Source organism: Anolis sagrei, chromosome X (genome assembly GCF_037176765.1).
Source record: "Anolis sagrei isolate rAnoSag1 chromosome X, rAnoSag1.mat, whole genome shotgun sequence".
NCBI lineage: Eukaryota > Metazoa > Chordata > Lepidosauria > Squamata > Dactyloidae > Anolis > Anolis sagrei.
The window spans coordinates 37,863,409-37,883,855 of NC_090034.1; the positions used below are offsets into that span (position 1 = coordinate 37,863,409).

At 39.3% G+C, this 20,447-nt stretch overlaps 1 protein-coding gene across 3 annotated transcripts in view; it reads right to left on the minus strand.

Moving 5' to 3' along the window:
• The window catches only part of SFSWAP (splicing factor SWAP), a 66,010-nt gene that overhangs the window by 37,682 nt on the left and 7,881 nt on the right, over positions 1-20,447 (minus strand). For all 3 annotated transcript variants that reach the window (XM_060785636.2, XM_060785637.2, XM_067473206.1), the window contains 9 exons: positions 20,015-20,149; positions 17,687-17,775; positions 16,573-16,798; positions 15,813-15,931; positions 13,851-13,986; positions 11,552-11,798; positions 9,183-9,314; positions 7,053-7,146; positions 2,365-2,533 (listed from right to left, as the gene is read on the minus strand). In XM_060785636.2, coding sequence (XP_060641619.2) covers positions 2,365-2,533; positions 7,053-7,146; positions 9,183-9,314; positions 11,552-11,798; positions 13,851-13,986; positions 15,813-15,931; positions 16,573-16,798; positions 17,687-17,775; positions 20,015-20,149 — 1,347 coding nt within the window. The remainder of the gene's footprint in view (positions 1-2,364; positions 2,534-7,052; positions 7,147-9,182; positions 9,315-11,551; positions 11,799-13,850; positions 13,987-15,812; positions 15,932-16,572; positions 16,799-17,686; positions 17,776-20,014; positions 20,150-20,447) is intronic.

Consider the following 20,447-nt stretch of genomic DNA (forward strand, 5'->3'; position numbering starts at 1 on the left):
CAGGTCCTCATCGGGAGCTCCCTCTCGACGAGGCTATCCCGTCGCCATGTCCACCGGAAGTCCAGAAAACATTCATTTCTGTTGGTCTTAGGAACCCCTTTGGCAGAGAAGGCTGAAGATCTCTTTGCCTGTCCTTCTCTTCCTTTTTGGAAACAGACAGCGAATCCTTCCACCAAAAGCCCTCCTCTGCTGTGATTGGCCGGCCCCTCCGCCAGCCCCTCAGCCAAGGGGAGGGCTGTTTCTGAGACTCCAAGCAGGGAAGGAAGTGCAGGCATGCTTGGCACATGACAGTATGGTGCACATGTGCAGGCGAGGGAGAGAATGTGAAGTTGGAGGGAGGCTCGCTCCAGCAAGTCTCTTGAAGGCATGGGGGTTCTATACAGGAAGTTTGGCCCAATTCTAAGCTTGGTGGGGTTTAGAAAGCTTTTTATTTTAATTATTTGTAAGGTTTTGATGGTGGGTGAACTATAAATCCCAGCAAATACAACTCTCAAAAGTCAAGGTCTATTTTCCCCAAAGTCCACCAGTGTTCACATTTGGTTATATTAAGTATTCATGCCAAGTTTGGTCCAGATCCATCATTGTTTAAGTCCACAGTGCTCTCTGGATATAGGAGAACTACCACTGAAGGTCAATGCCCACCAAACCCAGGAATTTTCTGTTGGTCATGGGAGTTCTGTGTGCCAGGTTTGATTCAATTCCATTGTTGGTGTAATTCAGGATGCTCTTTAATTGTAGGTGAACTATAAATTCCAGCAACTCCAACTCCCAAATGACAAAATCAATCCCCCCCCCCCCAACCCCACCAGGATTCACATTTGGGCGTATCGGGTATTTGTGCCAAATTTGGTCCAGTGAATGAAATACATCGTACATATCAGATGTTGATATTATGATTAATAACAGTAGATAAATTGCAGTTATGAAGTAGCAATGAAAATAATTTAATGGTTAGGGGTCACCACAACATGAGGAACTGTATTAAGGAGTTGCAGCATTAGGAAGGTTGAGAAACACTGCGCTAAGGTGACCATAGCAGTCTCAACTCCACATCCTGCTCCGAAGCTGGTTTGAAATGGGTCAGTGAAGTGTGTGTCACCCAAGATTTGGAAGGCAACTGCCTTCCTGATCACCTTGACTAAAAAAGGAAGTTAGACACTAATAAAATGTGAAGTTAAAATTCACAGTTATTAAATTCCAGGAGATCTAAGATACTGCATCTCTCAGCGGGATAGTATACTCTTGCTGAAGCAACCAACAATTACACTCGCCTTTTTGGCTGCTGTATCACTCTCTTAACTTGTGTGGTTTGTGTTCTACTAATAGTCCCATCATATCAAGCCAGAACATTTCTATATCTAATTCAGAAGTAGATGGTCTCTAGAGTTTCAGAAACAGAAATGTTTTCCAGCACTGCTACCCAAGAACCTGTTAAGTAGAGATGACAAGGACTGATATCTCGCATCTTCTTCTGGGTTAACAGCTTGAGTTATGACTGCTTCTCCAGCCTCTCTAGCAGTCGCGCAGTGCCTGAACAATCAATCTTTAGAAGAGTGCATTAACAGAGGTGACAATATCTCAAGCCTCTATAGCGGGAGTGCACAATCTGTGGCCTTGCTGATATAAAACCATGGTTCCCATCAGTCTCAGCTAATGATGAGTGCTTATGAGAATTTGGATCTATGGAAAAATCAACCAATCTCTCTCAGTCTGCATCAACTGTTACACTGATTACTCTTGCAATCTTGTAATTTTTTGCTGTAGTGGGAAAAACTGGACAAAATGATTACAGTAAAATTGTGAGGTTAAATAACCCTGTTATTTACCTTCACGTTATGAAGAACCTTTTCTTCTTCAAAGACAAGGAAGTCTCGGTGAACAAAATAGGACTTACATTTCAGCAAGGTACACTGGATCATGCTACACTAAGACAGAGGACTATTGGGAAAAACAGTTATTTTTCCAATGTCTCTCTTGCACTGGGAAGGTCTTTCTTATGTTTTCTCAACTCTACCCAAAGATATGCAACAAAGTCATGCATAATGCATATGTGGGAAGAACAGTTATGCTCACTTTGCTTGATCATTCCAACATTTCTACAGGAATCTTCCCTCTTCCCCCAGGAAAATCAATATAAATTATACATTAGACCCCAGTGTTTGAAAACCCCAAAGTGTTAAAACAGAAAACTGACTTCATAATGATTGAAAAACAAAATTACTTGAATCAGACTGTATCCCATCCTTCAGATGGGTTCAAGGGGTCAAAAACCCCTTTCTTACACATTACAGATATATTTAAAGCAAAAAGCATATACATGTAGGGTTTTCAAGTGTCTTAAAACCTACACCAACATAGACATACCTTTCACCAGTTTGCCATCATTACCAAGTTTGATGATATTTGGATCTTTTTTACTTCCTTGGGAAACAGACTCCATATCTTCAGATGTCTGGTCAGTGGAAAACTGAGTTTCTCCAGGTACATCACTGGCAGTGTTCACTGGGATATCCTCTGACAAAGATGCAACATGCTTGAAGGCATGGAGAGGGGTAGAAGGAAAGAGGCATCTCACTTTTCAATGGAAAATCATGTGGCGTAAATGCTTATATATAAATGAAGCCACAAAGGAAAACACAGTTTTATAAAGAAGCAGGCTTTGAACAGACACCGAAAAACACAACATAAATTCCAGAATCATTCCTTTATGCTTTGTCCTTTAAAACAATTTCAAAAAGTTAATTAAAGGGCTATTTAAACTACTTCCTTGTTGTATAGCTTTTTTATAGACGATCTGGACACAGAAGCAGCACATGATGTAGTGCATCCCTAGCCATGTGAGCAAATACTGCCCAACGTCGTCATGGAATATTAGCATGTCACGATTTGAATAGCATGTGCTGCATGGCATACTAGGTTTTTTACACAACAGTTCCTGATATGCAGGAACACTGACACACATGATTCCCTCTCAGGGTTATGACTAGAACTATCCAGACATTCAGAATAATCTGCTTTTTTTCTAAACATGTCAGTGACTGTGGTTGTGGTCCTGCAGACCAGCAAAAGGGATTCATATCGTGGTATGGCAATTTTTTAAAATCAGATTTTTCTACATGGGTTTTAATTAATTAAAAGTATGTACGACATTCTATGCTTCATATCTGATCTTGTATATTGTATATACTCGAGTACAAGTCTAGTTTTTCAGCCCTTTTTTAGGCTAAAAAAGTCCCCCTTGGCTTATACTCGAGTCAAGGTTATTTATTATTTTACTCTGTTGTTGATATTGTTGTTATTATTATTACATTTATTATTTTACTCTCTTTACTGTTATTAGAAGAATAAATAAGCACATTTACATTGAAGGTTAGCATAATGTTTTAATCAGAGTTGGACAGTCTTATCTTAAGTTATAGTTGTATGTAAATATTCAAAAATATTTAACCTACTGATGCCTCAGTTAATTTAATTGCATTGGTATCTATTTTTATTTTGAAATTTACCAATAGCTGCTGCATTTCCTACCCTAGGCTTATAATTGAGTCAACCCATTTTCCCAGTTTTTTGGTGGTAAGATTAGGTGCCTCGGCTTATATTCGGGTCAGCTTATACTCGAGTATATAAGGTAACTAAAAAAATGCATATACATCAACATGGTGAGATTGTTCCTTTGGTTATAAACCTAATTTTTTTCACTAGCAAAATGAACCCAGACACACATGCAGGGTATAAAAGCAGAACCTTTACTGTAGGGAAAGATTTTATCTTCCTTCAGTTTAGTGTTTTTGATGGAAGAAAATTTCACTGACAGGAGGAAGGGTATATAAAAGGACAAACTTCCCCTAAGTACACATCCTACTTCATAAAGGTGGACCTACCTAGACATGGTAAGTTAACAGCACCATGAAGGTTATTAACTGAGATTAAGTAGTCCACCGTTAACATATTCACACACACACATACAGAGCGAATACATCTTATTTCACTGTCTTTATGCTAGAACAACACTGAGTACTTTTGGCCACCACTTTATAAATTAGAAACAGCTTGCCTGAAATCCTACATTGTGTCAGGACTCCATAGTGGTCCTGCCATGAACATCACAATAGAGGGGATATCTGTTGTAGCACGGGACACAGAGTATTATTATAGAGACAGTGTATGTTTACTTGTTGCCAGATATATAACAATGTATAAGCCAAATGAAAGATGGGAGTTAGGGTGTGGTTTCTCAAAGACAGAGCGAATACCACAATGAGATGTTTTGACTATAGAACCAATTAATACACAGGTGGGCAAATGTAATGGTAGACATGATGTTAGACAATGAACATTGTAGTGTGCAATTTTCAACTGAAATACCTTTATAAAGTCATGTAGTTTCGGGTAACCTCTTAGTACTGACAAAAAGTAGTGTAGTTTGCTTTGGCAGCTCTTTCCAATAAAGTTATCCTTTGCTTTTACTTGAGAGACAGGCTAGACACCACTCCTGACACATTGCAGAAATGTAGCATAAATCTCCATATGGGAAATCACACACTGATTGCGTTGTGCAACACTTATGCTAAATGGCAAGATTGCACAAGTGAACTTTAAATCAACTGAATGCACAATGGCACTGCATGTACCATTCTTCGACAAACTCAAACTGAATATTGATGCGCCACAACAGAAAATAGCGTCCAATCACTTCTGTAGAGGGGTATAAGACAGGAATATGATTCCTGCCCTTCTAGATGATTGCCACAGTGAGTGCGCATTACTGAATGAGTGCGCATACACAACCATTTTCTGGCCACCTACATATAATTTAAGAATAAAGTTCAATAATTTAAGAATAAAGTTCAAGAATCCCATACTGAGTTCTCACTGTGATACCACTGTCTACTATTCCAATGTTCATTTCCGTTATTCTAAAATACACATCAGAATAAATTCTCAATACTTCAATTTTAATTGAATTATTGAATTTTTCAAATACTCTTTGTATCCTATGATCTAGGTTTCTGTTAAAATCAGAGAATCAGAGCATTTTAAGAGTTGGAAGTATTACAAAGGCCATCTAGTCCAAAATACTGTCACATAAGAATATGCAACTAAAGCACTCCTAAAAGATGCTCATCCAACCTCTATCACACCAAAACGGATCGAAGAAAATTTTTGGTTCAAAAATGTATAAGAACAACTTATGTATGTTTTTAACAATCGAATTCACTCTGATAAAAACCTGAACTACTACTCTAAATTGGTTAACTCGTGGTCTGCACGTATAAGGATATCAAAAGTAAACCATCAGCAATATTGAAACCCATGAGGAAATTAGCATGCCTCTCCTCCTCCTGCCCCACAGACTGAAGTTAAAAGTTATCATTATAGCATAAAGGGACAATTTAAATCATCTTATGTCTCCTGTTACGGGGCAGGTGGTTTAACAGTCTCCTACATCCTAGAACGGAGTTGCACTTGCTAAGTTACTCAAGACGTTATCTGACCCATTAAGTAAGCACTCATCTAAGACTTTTGTTCCAAAACATGGCACACTTGTTTCTTGCTTGTTCCTTTATTTTATTTTACTCTGTTTTATGTTAGTCTTAATCCTAGATGGATGTTCAACAAGAGGTTGGTGGATCTCTTTCTGTTGGTGGGCATCTATACCATCAAATAACACTTGTATACACCAGCTGCTCCTTCTATTAGCTTCAACTGGATGAAAGAAAACTGGATAATGTCATCAGAAAAGTCTCCTAGGCCCCAACATGTCTCTTCAATATCTTGGGAGTGGTAGATTTTAATTGAAAACTCTTCAGACAACCAGTTCTGTACACAGAATATCATAATAAGCAAAACGCAACAAGAATATATCAAGAAACTGTAGATTCACAGCGCTTCACTTTTGCCACTATAATCAGGAGGGGTACTATATGTTGTATGAAAATTACAACTGATGGGAACACCTCAGGGAACTCTAGATGTATTAAGCTTTGTGTCCAAGTGTTTATGTATATACAATGCTTATATCTTTTAAGGGAGCCCCTGGTGGCGCAGTGGGTTAAACTGCTGAGCTGCTGAACTTGCTGACTGAAAGGTTGGTGGTTTGAATCAGGGGAGAGCTCTTGCTGTTAGGCCCCATTTCTGTCAACCTAGCAATTCGAAAACATTCAAATGTGAGATCAATAGGTATTGCTTTGGTGGGAAGGTAATGGCGCTCCATGCAGTCATGCCGGCCACATGACCTAGGATGCATCTACGGACAATGCTGGCTCTTCAGCTTAGAAATAGAGATGAGTACCACCCCTCAGAGTTGGTCAAGGGGAAACTTTTACCTTTACGATATCTATTAAGAAGAGCGCCCATTGGGGACTGACAGTGACAGAAGAATAACTGAATAACTGTAATATTATATTACATGATGAAAACTATATCTCAAGCACGTAAGAACAAAATACATAAGGAGATTAAAAACCACTGAGATCACAGGCAAAATCTAGTCTTTAAAAAGACATGAACATTGTTAACTTGGTGGTGGAAAATCAGAAGAAATGGGCCAAAATAGGAAAGAGAATTTCACAATGTGGATGTTACTACAGATTTTTCCTTCCCCTTGTTCACAACAATTATAAATCAGTTGGTGATAGAAAATTCAGTCAGATCTCTTCAGTTCACTGCAGGACAATGGAAGGAATATACTGGAGGAGGCAGCATTTTAATTAGCCTGGCTTCAATTTGTTGCAAGCTTTTAAGGGAGAGAACATGCTCCCTAAAACTGACTCTAGTCAATATACTTATAACCACATCTTGTACAGTTAAGTTTTGGCTGTCCCACATAAGACACATTACATTAGTAATACTTTTATTACTTTTTAATAATGGTATTTTATGAGCCACAGCAAATTGTCATTTGCAAAGATAATGCGAGATAATGCATTTTTAAAATAAGTATATTTACTGGAATTAGTTTCTCTGCTTTAGCTGTTCCAAGTCAAGCCACTATAAAAATAATATATCATTAAACGAAGCACCGCTGTTGTTTCTGAATGTTGTAAGCCTACCTTTGAGCTGTCACTGTCCTCTTTTTGAAGGAAGAATTGTTTCTTAAATTCATAGTAGGCATTGTACTGATGCCAGGGCTGCAAAAACTCAAATCTTTTCGAGAAGAAAACAAAAATTAAATTGTGCAAAAATACTCACACATCAGCACTGCAAATACAGTAATTTATTTACTTACTTGAGTCCATAGGGACTCAAGGTGACTAACAATAACATGGCACAACAAGATAGAATTTAAAAACAAGGCAAATACACATATAAATGTATACAAAAAATCGACAGTTAAAATAAGTTAAAATACAATTAAAATTACATTTAAAATCTAAACCCCTCCTCCCCCAATCCCACCCACAACATCTGCAGCAGTGTGCCCCTCATCCTGCCTCCTCATGGCAAAGAAATGTCTTCACCTGCTTGAGAAAGGCAAGCAGGGATGGGGCCATCCTGGTCTCTCTTCAATTCAATTCAATGATGCCTTTATTACAGTCAACAAACTGTAAGGCAATGCAATAGCATCTTATACACATATAGAAAGAAGTGTGCACATGCATTATTAGGAAACATAAACAGGCCATGTTGGGCTGGTACAAAATGATAAAATTAAAAGCATGGAAAGAGGCATTGTACAAATGGCTTAATAAAATATGTTCAAAATTGAGTACAAAACAGATACAATTAAAACCAAAGAATTATATGAATTATTTCAGAACATTATATTACCTCTCTGTGCCTAAAGTAGTGTCGTTGTAAATTATGGATTTATGTTATAGCTATATTGTTTGGGTCCTGAGTACAAAACAGATACAATTAAAACCAAAGAATTATATGAATTCAATGTAAATTAAAGCCACTCAGTCTCTCTTGGGAGGGAGCGCCAAAGTCTGGGAGGAACAGCCTACCCAAAAGGCCCTGTTTCCCTTGTTTGTTTGTTTATTTATTTATTTTTATTGTATTTTTACATTGTTCTATCTCAATCCTGAAGGGGACTCAGAGCTGCTTCCAAACTGTCAACAATTCAATGCCACAATAAACATAAACATACAAATAGAATATACATTAAAATCAATAAATAATAAAACCATAACAATCAATACATTAAATAAACTGTTAAAAGACCCAAAATCGTAACCCAAGGAGTCATTCCAATCATATTTCAGTCACTTCAAAGCTGCCTATTGCACTGTGCTACTCTCCAAATGCTTGGTTCCACAGCCAGGTTTTTAGTTTCTTTCTAATCTAATTTCACTGGGAAGGAAGTTCCACAGCCGACGGGCCACCTCTGAGAAGGCCCTGTCCCTTGTCCCCACCAACAGCGGCTGTGAAGGAGGTGGGACCGAGAGCAGGGCCGCCCCAGACAATCTTAGCATCTGCGTTGAGATACACTCAGACAGGTGAGCTGGGCCAGAACCATTTAGGGCTTTTATAAGCTAAAGCCAGCACTTTGAATTGTGCTTAGTAGCAAACTGGCAGCCAGTGGAGCCCACGCAACGGGGGTTGTATGCTCCCCCTACGCCACAACGGTGAGCAATCTGGCTGCTGCCTATTGGACTACTTGAAGCTTCCGAACAGTCTTCAAAGATAACCCCACATAGATCGTGTTGCACTAATCTATTTGAGATGTAACAAGAGCATGGACCACTGTGGCCAAATCTGGCTTCTCAAGGTACAGGCGCAGCTGGCACACAAGTTTTAATTGTGTGAAAGCTCCCCTGGCCACTGCCGAAACCTGGGGTTCCAGGCTCCAGGAGAATTCCCAAACACATTTGAAAAGGTAGTGGGACGGAGAAAGCTGTCACCCAGATGATCTTTGACTTCTAACAGGGTCATACAGAGATATATGGTCCAAATAACCAGGACCCAAACAATATAGCTATAACATAAATCCATAATTTACAACGACACTACTTTAGGCACAGAGAGGTAATATAATGTTCTGAAATAAATATAGTAACTTATGCCAAAATGCCTTACCATTACCATAAAGTAGTACCTTGAATTTTAATTATCAAAATTACAACATTATGTTAATGGCTTTCTTTGCCAAACAGACTGCCAATGAGAAAAGTAAGCCATTCCCTTTCACCGTATTGCAAAATTCTATGACATCATGAGAAAATGCCAATCACACTTACCTGGGATCATTCTTGGCACGAACACTAGTCTCAAATTTAATCCCATTCCTTGCAACATATTCAGCTAGCTTGTCAATAACAGGTTGGATGTCTGGAGGTGGGGGGATGATGGCAACCACAGGAGGAATTGTGCTGAAAAAACATTGAAATATTATTTACACACAACCGGAAGAGTGCTTCACTTTTCATATCACTACTGATGGCCAAGCAGCAAAGTGTTTTTAAAAGTCACAGCTGTTTATATTGCTCTCGCTTGCTGGACCCAAGACAAAATTAAGTTCTGATCGCTAGATCCGAGCATTTTATTTTGGCACTATGATTTGTAGCAGAGTTCAGAAATGCTTCAAGTATACAGCAACACAGTAGGGAGTGAGTTAAACTGGAAGGTCGTTTTAGAACCATTCTGATTTGAGAATTTCAACAGATGATGGATGGATACCTTAAACCTTCCTGTATAACTATGAGACTCTGTAATTTCCACCCATCATCATTTTTTAAATTGAAAAGGTCATTTGTGGGCTACTGGAGACAGGCAATTTAAATTAAAATTTGCCCTCTTCTCCAGTGTGATTCATGCTAGGGAAAACTATCCTAAAATAGAGCAGAATATCCAAAAACATAAACAGGAATCAAAAGTTGAGCATCAGCTCATTAGCGAGAAAAGCATAAAGTGTCATGTGATGTGGCTGTAAAGAATTCAGAGCTTAGGGTCTTTAAAAAATCACAAATAGTTTATTTACAATAATAAGAAATAACTGCATTTCTTAATGGTAAAAAACCCGGTCTGAGTTACTCTAATACCCATCTCATCTAAGGTTTCAAAGAGGGGAAACTCATTCACTACATTTCTCCTGACACACAAGCAGAAAGAGATCTCAAAGCAAACAGCACATACTCTCCATACTGCAGTGTAATAAGGCAGAAGTCAGATTCAAAAAGCTTGCAGTAGAAAAGTATCCATTTTAAACAACCAGTCAGAATGAGAGCAGAAACAGAGAGGAAAGAAGAAATAGATACACTCCCAACTGTCATTGAGGAGAGATGGGGGAAGGGAAACCCTCAGACTATACTAAACTAACTAAAGTATTCCTCATTGAGGACTTGAGACGGGCAGTGTGGGGTTGAACTCCAACAATTCAGACCTAAGGGCCTTTTAAAAAACAGAATCTCCTGGTTTTGAGACTAGGCCTTCCAACAGGCTTGAAACAGCTCAAGAGCACACTGTGGAGAAGAAACAAATAAGTATTAAGACTGAACCATGTTTCTTTCCATTCATATTCATGTCCATGAATCAGCACCTTCATTTGAGGGACTATATTTGTACATAGTTTATTTATGCTCAATTTAAGCACAATAACCGGAGTTAACATACCCTCTCAAATGACAGTAACAGCCTTCACCCAGAGCTGCTAGTTTCTACAAATGTGGGAGCCAAATATGTGCTGCCTAAGTGCCAGAAGGTTTGCAAGTTTCTAAGGAATCATGTGGAGACTAATATGAAGGAGGGCTATCACAGAGAAGGTGGTGTGGTTTGTTTTCTGGATATTTTGCATTTACATCCAAACATGGTACAATTCCAATAGTAGCCAACAGAGGGTGGAATTCTGAATAAATAGTTGCATCTACTGAAATTCATGTGAGATGTCGTAACTTAAAGTTAAAACACTCCTAGAACCCACTGATTTTTATGGGAGAGAATTTTTACTGACTTCAATCTGCATCCTACTCCACCCCCATCCCCCCATTTATGCATTTCAAGTCAATCCTGAAAACTCAGGATAGGGAAAATGTGTGAAGACTTCCCAAAGTGTCTGGAGTACCTTCAATTACAATTAAAAGACCTCCATAAGATATGACACATTGTTCTGAATTCTCTTCCACTCAAAGTGAACTGTTCTAAATTAATTTTACTTTTTTTGTTCTACAGCTGGAGAATGGATAATAGTTTGAGAAAATTAAGTCTCTTTAAGACTGGACAACTTATGGTATGCGGGTAGTCGCCAAGTCACAAACAAGATATGTTTGAAAGTCGAAACAAGTGCATTTTTTAAGTGTAACTAGCATTGGATAGCATAGGGAAGGGTTAAAACCCCTGTGCTGTTTTTGTTTTGCTGTCTGTGCCCCTGTTCACAAGATTTCACCTCACTTTCTGTCTCTGTGATAGTTGGATTTTGAAAAGTTTGGCTTGTTGTGGAAACAAAGATTGGTAATAAAACTTCGCATGACAATAACTCTTCCAGGAATGAATTTCCCTTCTGAGGGGGAGCTTTCTCTCACTTCCTGTTGTCGTTTGTAAATAGGATGTTTGTAACTCAGGGAGTGGATTTTGTTAACCAATACAAAAAATGCAAATACTTAAATCATTATACCTTGTTGATGAAGTTGTGGCAGATATTCCTCCACGACTTTCATCAGCTGCCTCGGAGGATTGTGGTGTTATAGTGCCAGGAGGTGGGGGCGCAGTTATTGTAGCTACTCCTGTAGTGCTAGACACAGTCACTCCTGCTGGCAGAGCACTGTAGTAAGTGGCCATGTCAATTCCTGGGGGTGGCGGAGCGAGACAATAGCTTCCATCTGGTAACATGTAATAACTGTAATACATGGCTGCCACGGTTGCTACAAAAATAAGTTTTATGATTAGTGCCTTGTGCACTCAAAAGGAAGCACACGCAGCAACACAGATATCTACTCTTTGCCCATCTTTCCATGCACTATTGCCATTGGAACATCACTTTCTGTCAAAAAAATAATTGAAATGAGGTAGACACATCTGAATCCAAATGTAAACAGCACTTAGGTAAATGAGGTGGCAAGGACACATGAATAGAATCCAAACCATATTTCCTTCATGCATCAATTCAGTTTGGAATCCCCTTTTAAGTAAATTAAAATCACATTTGCTTAATTAAAATTAAGAGGTAGTACTAAGAAGTGGATTTATTCTCTTTTGGACCAGAAAAAAGGACTGAGAAGCTTGAAAGTTGAATAAGTTTGTAATAGCTCATGTTGTAATACACTTCCAGAATTGTGCATGCAGTCGGTCCAAATTCTGCACCACAAAAATGCAACTTGCATAAACTGTTGAGGAACAGCCCTTGCAGATTGGATGCAGGAAGGAAGGAGCTAGTTTAGAGACAAACAGTAGATGCCAGGACGTCAGGCTGGCTAGTTTGACTTCACTTGCGGCTCTTTGGGGGTGCGTGGAGTTGGTGTGGGCTGGTTCTGCGGTGCCGGGGAATGAGCACACCAAGCCACAAGTGACATATGTGACAGAAAAGCAAGGATGGAGGTGGCCTCAGAGAAAGCTGTGGAGAGCGCAGAGCATGGCAACCCCCCCCCCCCTTTGGCCTCTTACTTCTGCCGAGTTGTGCAGGCCTGCTCTATAATATATGATTTAGCCCCCTAATTCAGTTAATTCAACTACAAATGGAGTCACAACCCATTGTTTAGAAAGCTTTGGTTTGAATGACTCTCTAACCTGATCATATATGAGATCTTCTTGGAACCTTCTGGGGAGACCTTGCTCTTTATCCCACTGTTCTCACAGTGGACTTCCTAGTATTCAGGTGGAAATCAGGTGAGAACATGGGAGAGGCCCTTCTTTGTGGCTGCTTCTAGACTCTGGGGCTCCATTCACAATTAAGTTAGACTAGCAGCCTCTTTGCCATCTTTTCACAGGTAGGAAATTTAGGAAGTGAACTCTTAGGAGGAAATGGACCTTCTGGTGTGAGAGAATTGGCCGTCTGCAAAGATGTTGCCCAGGGGACGCCAGGATGTTTTACCATTCTGTAGGAGGCTCCTCATGTCTATGCTGGAGCTGACAAATGGGAGCTCACCTTGCGCCCTGGATTCGACCCACTGACCTTTTGGTCAGCAGTCCTGCCGACAAGGGTTTAACCCATTGAGCTACCTGGAGCTCCAGTTGCACTGTTGAACAGCTCTTATAGTGAGGAATTCAGGTGGAAATCTCCTTTCCTGTAATTTGAACCTATGGCTCCATTGTGTCCTAGTCTCCAGGGCAGCAGAAAACAAGGTCGGCTCCCTCTTCCTTATGACATAAACTGAACACTGTCTGATCAACTGAAATGGAACCAGCATGATTTCAAGTGAGAGGGAATTGCTGCTCAGAAGATCAGATCCAACTACACCCTTTCATGCCTCAATGACTCTCAGAAATGTTCTCTTCATTCCATCAAATATTGCCAGTATTTTGTCTATCATTGATCACATTATTAAACCTGGTTTTCTTAAAATTCTCCTAGATCTCTGTATGCATTTTAATACAGTTTAAATATCCAATTCATTTTGAATCTCAAAGAAAGAGGGGAAGAGAGAGATCCTAAATGAAAGTCATTTGTACGCCAAGGGAGTGCGCTGGATTGATCTTATGAGCACTGGGCACTCATGCTCCTTTATTAAAAATGACTCGGGCCTTTGATACACAACTTCAAGCAATGTGTGGCAAATAAATAAGCCAAATTCTCTGTTGTTTACCAAGGCTTTGAGTTGCATCCAAAGAATTGGGGGGGGGGGGGGGCTACTGAAGAAATATACAGTCAAGCTATGAAGTGGCACTTTTGCTAAAAATTGTAAGAGTACCTCTTACAAGTCTCATTTATAAATAAAAATCTTTTTACATTCTCAATCCTCTTATTCTAATATACTTACAATCTGAAGAATAGTCTATTTGAGATGGTGGAACAGCTGCTCCCTCAGCTGATTGAGGGGCAGCCAAATTATTTTCAGCCTGTGTCTTGCGAACAAGCACTGCCAGTGGATGATCGGGATCCACCACCTTTAAAGGCTGCAGAAAGGAGAAAACATACACAGACATCAGATTCTGATTTCCTCTTACATTACAGATTCACTAGCCCTAGTTTATTGTCTATGTTTAAAAAGGTTGCAGGGCAATTTCAATTATATACCTGGAAATGAATTTCAAAACATTAGGGTTGCTAGACAGAGACAAAAGCTACACACTTAAACTGTTATTCCTCATTAATACAGCACTTGAAATTGTACAACCTATCTTGCATGACACATCCCAATTACTTACATTTTAGAATAGGCATGGACAGTTGTGGAATGCAAGGGGGGTGCCACCTCAGCTAATGCATCCACTATTTAAAAAATCATTTTTCTTGTGCCCAAATGCCTTCAAACACTCTCAAATAGAGAAATTTCTTACTATGTTTTGGCGCATAGTTTGGCCATTTTAGCCCAGGAGAGGCTTTATTTTAACAACAGGGAGTGAGTAGATGTCCCTTCCTCCTAAATTCCTGCTTTTTAAACAACAACAACATCCTCTCTTGGGCCATAAGTGTTCAGATTTCACATTTTTGTGGGGCTTGGTATATCTGTATTTGTATATACATAGTCAATGAAGGGGAAAGGGCGTTAAACATATTATTCAGTACCCATTGCATTTTCCCTCAAGAAGACCTTGCTGCAGTACTGTCAAGAAATTTTGATGGAGGAAAGAGAAGAAGGGAAGGCTCTTATTATATGTGCCACGCAACTCACACAAGGCCCTTGTAAAAAGCAGAGGTTCCAGACGCTTCCCCGCCTCTTAGCACACTTCCTGCCTTTTTAGTAAGGTAGCCCTCAGAGCTAGGGAGGGAGGGAGCAAAAAGTGCAAAGGAAGAAGTGGGCACTAGGGACAAAGAGTTTCAATTTTTAAAAGTTTTTGAGGTTCTGGATAAGAGACCTGTATTGCAACATGTTGATTATATATGCTTTTTGCTTTAAATCTAGCTGATGAACAAAACCTATTTTTTCACTGGTGCTCATCCTACTAAATATTTACAGCATTACTGATTGTAAGTAACATGGTTACGTACAATCGTCATCCACTACAGAGGCCCAAACAGCAAGGTCAATTGTGGCTTTCACTACCTAAAGCCAACAATTGATTTAAACCTTATTTTACATCATTTGTTCCTCAAATTTACATCCAGATCTAGTATAGGGGTAGACTAGAAATAACAGAGCTGTGTGACAAAAACTGTTATTGACATCTATAATCCATAGCCGCTTTGTGGAGAGAAAAAGCAGGGTATAAATAAATAAATAATAATAATAATAATAATAATGTTGAAATTTGCTTCATAAAGACAAGTTCGGTTGCTGTGAGTTTTCTGGGCTGTATGGCCATGTTCCAGAAGAATTCTCTACTGACGTTTCACCCACATCTATGGCAGGCATCCTCAGAGGTTGTGAGGTTTATTGGAAACAAGGCAAGTGAGGTTTATATATCTGTGGAATATTGTCAAGGGCGGGAGAAAGAACTTTTGTCTGTTTGAGGCAAGTGTGAATGTTGCAATTGGACAGCTTGATTAGCACTGAATAGCCTTGCAGCTTCAAAGCCTGGCTGCTTCCTGTCTGGGGGAATCATTTGTTGGGAGATGTTAGCTGGCCCTGATTGTTTCCTGTTTGTGAGCGACTTAGAAATTTCAGAAATGGTGATATTTGTAGCTGTTTGTGATGACACAGTGTGCTGTCAATCCAAGCAAAAAGTTAAAATCCTACAAGATGTTTGTGGAGCCTCTTGCTTCCTGAATACCGGCAGTTGAGATGTTCACTTACAAAAAAGATGATATGCAATACTATATACAATTCTTGGGTAAATACCTTCATGAGCTCTTCAAGTCTATTGTGCTTTTTAGAAGCAAAGAGGCTTGGATGCAGATAGTTATCACCATCAGCATCATCTTCATCAGCATCATCTTTATCTGCATCTTCATTTACATCTATGGGAAAATGTAATGGTTGTAATTTGTTTCAGAGTGGCATAGAAAGGTATGGTTTTCAGAATTTTTCAATACATAATTTGTATGCATCAATAGCTAAAGAAACATGTAGGTTATGCAACTGAGATCAAACATATCCCTTGACTTCATATCTTAAGCTTTTCAATTCATGATTTGGAATGGCTGTGTAAGGGTCAAACAGCTTTTTACAGTAGAAAAAAAGTAATTATTACATTGCACCATACCTTCAAGCATTTTAGGAGATAGTGAAATTACCTTGTATGTAAACAAAATTAAAAGGTTTCAACACTATTTTCTACTTCTGCCCAAATTTCCCACAACAGCTCAATGGAATATGCATATATAAATGCTTCACTTAGCTCTTGAATACAGAAAGTACAGTCATAATCAAATGTACAAATCATTACACCATGTTGACTCTCCAGTATAGGAAGAGACTGCTTTAAAGCAGGGTAGATGTAATGGCTTGCTATACTGGTGATAAGCTAATTTAAATTTTAATTGTGTATATGATTGAACACTTTCCAGAATCATTTGGCCAACCAGCGTGAGGAATTGGATGTATTACCAGACAATGTGGACTGCAACTGCTGTGTATTGTTTTGAAAAATGTAACTTACTTTTTTTCTCATCTTTCTTCTTTTGTGCAGCTGTAGCATACCGTCCCTCCTTTATAGCTTTCTGAATAAATTTGTAGTAAGGGTTGAGGTAGTGGTCAAACCGCAGAAAGTCAAACTGAGAGTTTCGGGCTTGTTTTGCTTTCAGCATAATCTCAAATTGGGCCCCCTGCTTGCAGACAAAGTTTGCAGTCCGTTCTATGATTGCATGCATTTTAGCTGTTGGTGGCTATGCCAAAAAGAGAAAAGTAGTATACATCTTAATTTTTACAGAAATCAGTTCAACCAGTTAAGATCCCCACCTCACCCCATTGTGATAAATATAGATTGGAAGGGATTTGTCTTAAATTTGGGGATTTCATCATTCAGGATGAAAGCATAACAGGATATGCTACTTTTTTGAGTTATGTATGCCTAATGAAGGTTCTAAAACACTTCTGGTCCAATTTTGGATACGGGATGCCCAATCTTTATTATGAAAATAGATGCATGCTAGTGCTGGGCCAGAGTCAACCTAATTGCCATAATACAGAAATACCTCAATTAATGAAGTCAGAAGGGGAGGTGGAGAGAAGGAATCTCATTTTTACAGTTTTTTATACTTTCCAGCTCCCTTTTCTTTCTCATTTTCTGTATCTAGTTGAAATAGTATTTTGTTTTTTTTAAAAATTGCAAGGGGGGGACGGACACAACGTTAATTTGGGTTGCACTTCAAACACATTGACCATGAAGGGAAAACTGAGTTTACAAACATATATTTGTCCTTCTACATTTTATTTAAAAATTGGATTTAAAATGGCCTTTTTTGGAATATCCAGGTCCTCCAGTGTGACTCTATTGTCAACATCCTCCATTCATGCTGGAGGACCAAGAGATTTATAGAGAACACCTCTCTAGGAATCTCTAGGTTTTTCAATGCAATTCTATGGTCTGCTTCAAGTAGGAAAATGACCATAGAATCATGCTGGAAAACCTATAAATTTCTAGAGGGGTGTTCTTCCATGAATAAATATTATCACATTATACATTTGTGATTTTTCACTTTCACAAGGGTCCTGTGGCCCTAACTCCAGCAAATGTGGAAGGTGACTATATATTCACACACACACACACTTACCAGTTCTACATCAGATGGTACATTCAAACCCAAAGGAGCAATAAAAGGTTCTTCATTTTCTTCCAAATTTTCTATCTTCATTGTAGAAACTATAAATTAGAAGATAAGCTGTAACACACAACTAATTTTGTAATTGAAACACAGTACATAAACAGCAACATAAATATCCTAATATTTGACCATCAAATTTTCTGGCAATGTACTTTTATGCTACTCCCCCTCATTTTTATTTTATTTAATAACTTATTTATTAACACTGTGAAGTGCTTGCCCAACATTTTTCAGATAAGATCGCTCGGATTTGCTTAGACGTCACAAATGATACAGTTTTCATGGGTGCAACCTTGGTTCCTGCTTGTACAGTGTTGATGTATACTTTTCAATTTGTTCAGCCTAAGGATGTGGACAGAATCATTAGAAAGGTGAGAGCCACATGTGTTTTGAACCCTTGTCTTTCCTGGCTCACAAAAAAGCCAAAAGGGGAATGCTGGCATGAGTCAGAGAAATGATGAATGTCTCCTTGTATCAGGGCTTCTGGACCTTTCAGAGGCTTTTGACACCATCAATCATGGTATCCTTCTGAGTTGCCTTTCTAAGATGGGTTTTGGAGGTACTGTTCTTCAGTGGCTCCAACCCTGCGGGCCTCAAGGAGGCTGTGACAAGACCTCTTCTAAAAAAAAAAATCCCTAGATTGCTTGACAATTACAGAGCAGTCTCCAATCTCCCATTTCTGGGGCAAGGTATTGAAGAGTGTTGTGGCTTCTCAACTCCAAGGGTTCCTACATGAAGCAGATTATCTAGATCAATTTCTGACTCGTTTCAAGTCTGGTTATGGAACAGAGACAGCTTTGGTGAGTGATCGACACAGAGAACTGGACAAAGGAGTGTGTTCCTATCAGTTATCCTGGACCTTTCAGTAGCTTTCAATACCATCAACCGCTGTATCCTTCTGAGTCACCTTTCTAGGATGGGCTTTGGAGGCACTGTTCTTCAGTGGCTCCGTTCCTTCCTGGAGGGATGTTCTCAGAAGGCGATACTGGGGAATTCTGTTTGACTACTTGGCTACTGGCCTGTGGGCTCCCTCAGGGCTCTCTGCTGTCCCTCATGCTATTCAACATATGCTGGGAGAGGTCATCCAGAGTTTTGAAGTGTGGTGCAATCTACACGCAACTGACACCCAACTCCATTACTCCTTGTCACTTAATTCCAAGGAAGTTGTCCCTGTGCTAAACCAGTGCCTGGCAACTGTAATGAACTGAATGAGGGCAAACAAATGGAAGCTTAATCCAGACAAGACAGAAGTGCTCTTGGTCAGTCAAAGGTCAGATCTGGGAATAGGGATTCAACCTGTGTTAGATGGGGTCACACTCCCCATTAAAACATAGGTTCACAATTTGGGTATACTCCTGGATTCGGCTCTGAACGTAAGAGACCCAGACATCAGCAGTGGCCAAGAGTGCTTTTGCACAATTAAAGCTAGTGTGCCAACTGCGCCTGTTCAATCTGATCACGGTGGTGTATGCCTTGATTATATGCCCCCCAGTTGGACTACTGTAATGCACTCTACATGGGGCAGCTTTTGAAAATTGCTCAGAATTGTCATTTGGTCCAAAGAGCAGCAGCCAGACTGCTAACTGGGGCTGGCTACAGGGACTGTACAACAACTCTCTTGCAACAGCTCCACTGGCTGCCAACACATTTCCAAGCACAATTCAAAGTGCTGGTTTTTATCTAAGTCCTATATGGCTTCAGTCTATGTTATCTAATCAAAACATATAATTATGTTGCCCTGGCATTGAAAGCCTTGCGGGCCACATAAAATGACATGGCAGGCTGGATTCGGCCCACTGGCCTTACATGTGATCACGAGGCCTAAATCATTAATAAAATATTGAAGAGTGTTGGCACCTGCACACAACCCTGCACACTCCTCTTAAGCCCCCCTTCTAATTTAAATGCAGCCATTGATGAGTCTTTCAGTATAGTTTTACAACAAATTACAGATTGATCTGATGATGTTTCTAGCACTTCCATATATAGTCAATTTGCTAGTCAAACTATCATGATTTGTGAAATAAAGAAAAATGACATTCACAGCATTCCTACCATCTACAAAACTAGTAAAAGATAATACAGAAAACAATGCAGGAGTTATTTGCCTTATGGGACTAGATGACAGGTTCGCTGCTTTTTAAAAGTGACATTAGAAGATCGCAGATGTGTAAAGTCTACTTTTCCCAGACCTCCAATTATAGTTTGCATGTTAAGCAGGAAAGGACTTTCTCAGAAGAAACACTTTTACTTTCAGTTATTCCACAGAATCTTTACCTTTTCCTCTTGAAGGCTGCTCTTCTTCCTCAGTGGGTTCTGAAGGATCATAATAATCACTGCTATACGTGAACCCCACTGCATTATAGGTATCATCTTCTGCCAAAGCTTCACTCAGCCTCTTATATTCTTCCTCTTCAATAGAAAGGTAAAATTCAATTAAGAAAGGAAATGGGTTTAATTACAGGTTTCTTTGAAATATATTATGGTGTGTACCTAACATTCAAGCACAAATATTACAGTAAATTCACCCTGTGGGTGGACATCTGTAAGCATTGAGACTTTTGCCAGTCCAAGGGAGCAGAAAAGATAATCAGTATGGATGATCATTTTTCTCCTGCCAAGATGTCTTAAGAGTCATTTCTGCTTATAACATAGAATAAAACGTGAAGTTTTCATTGATACAATACTGTTAAAGAAGAACAGTTAAAAG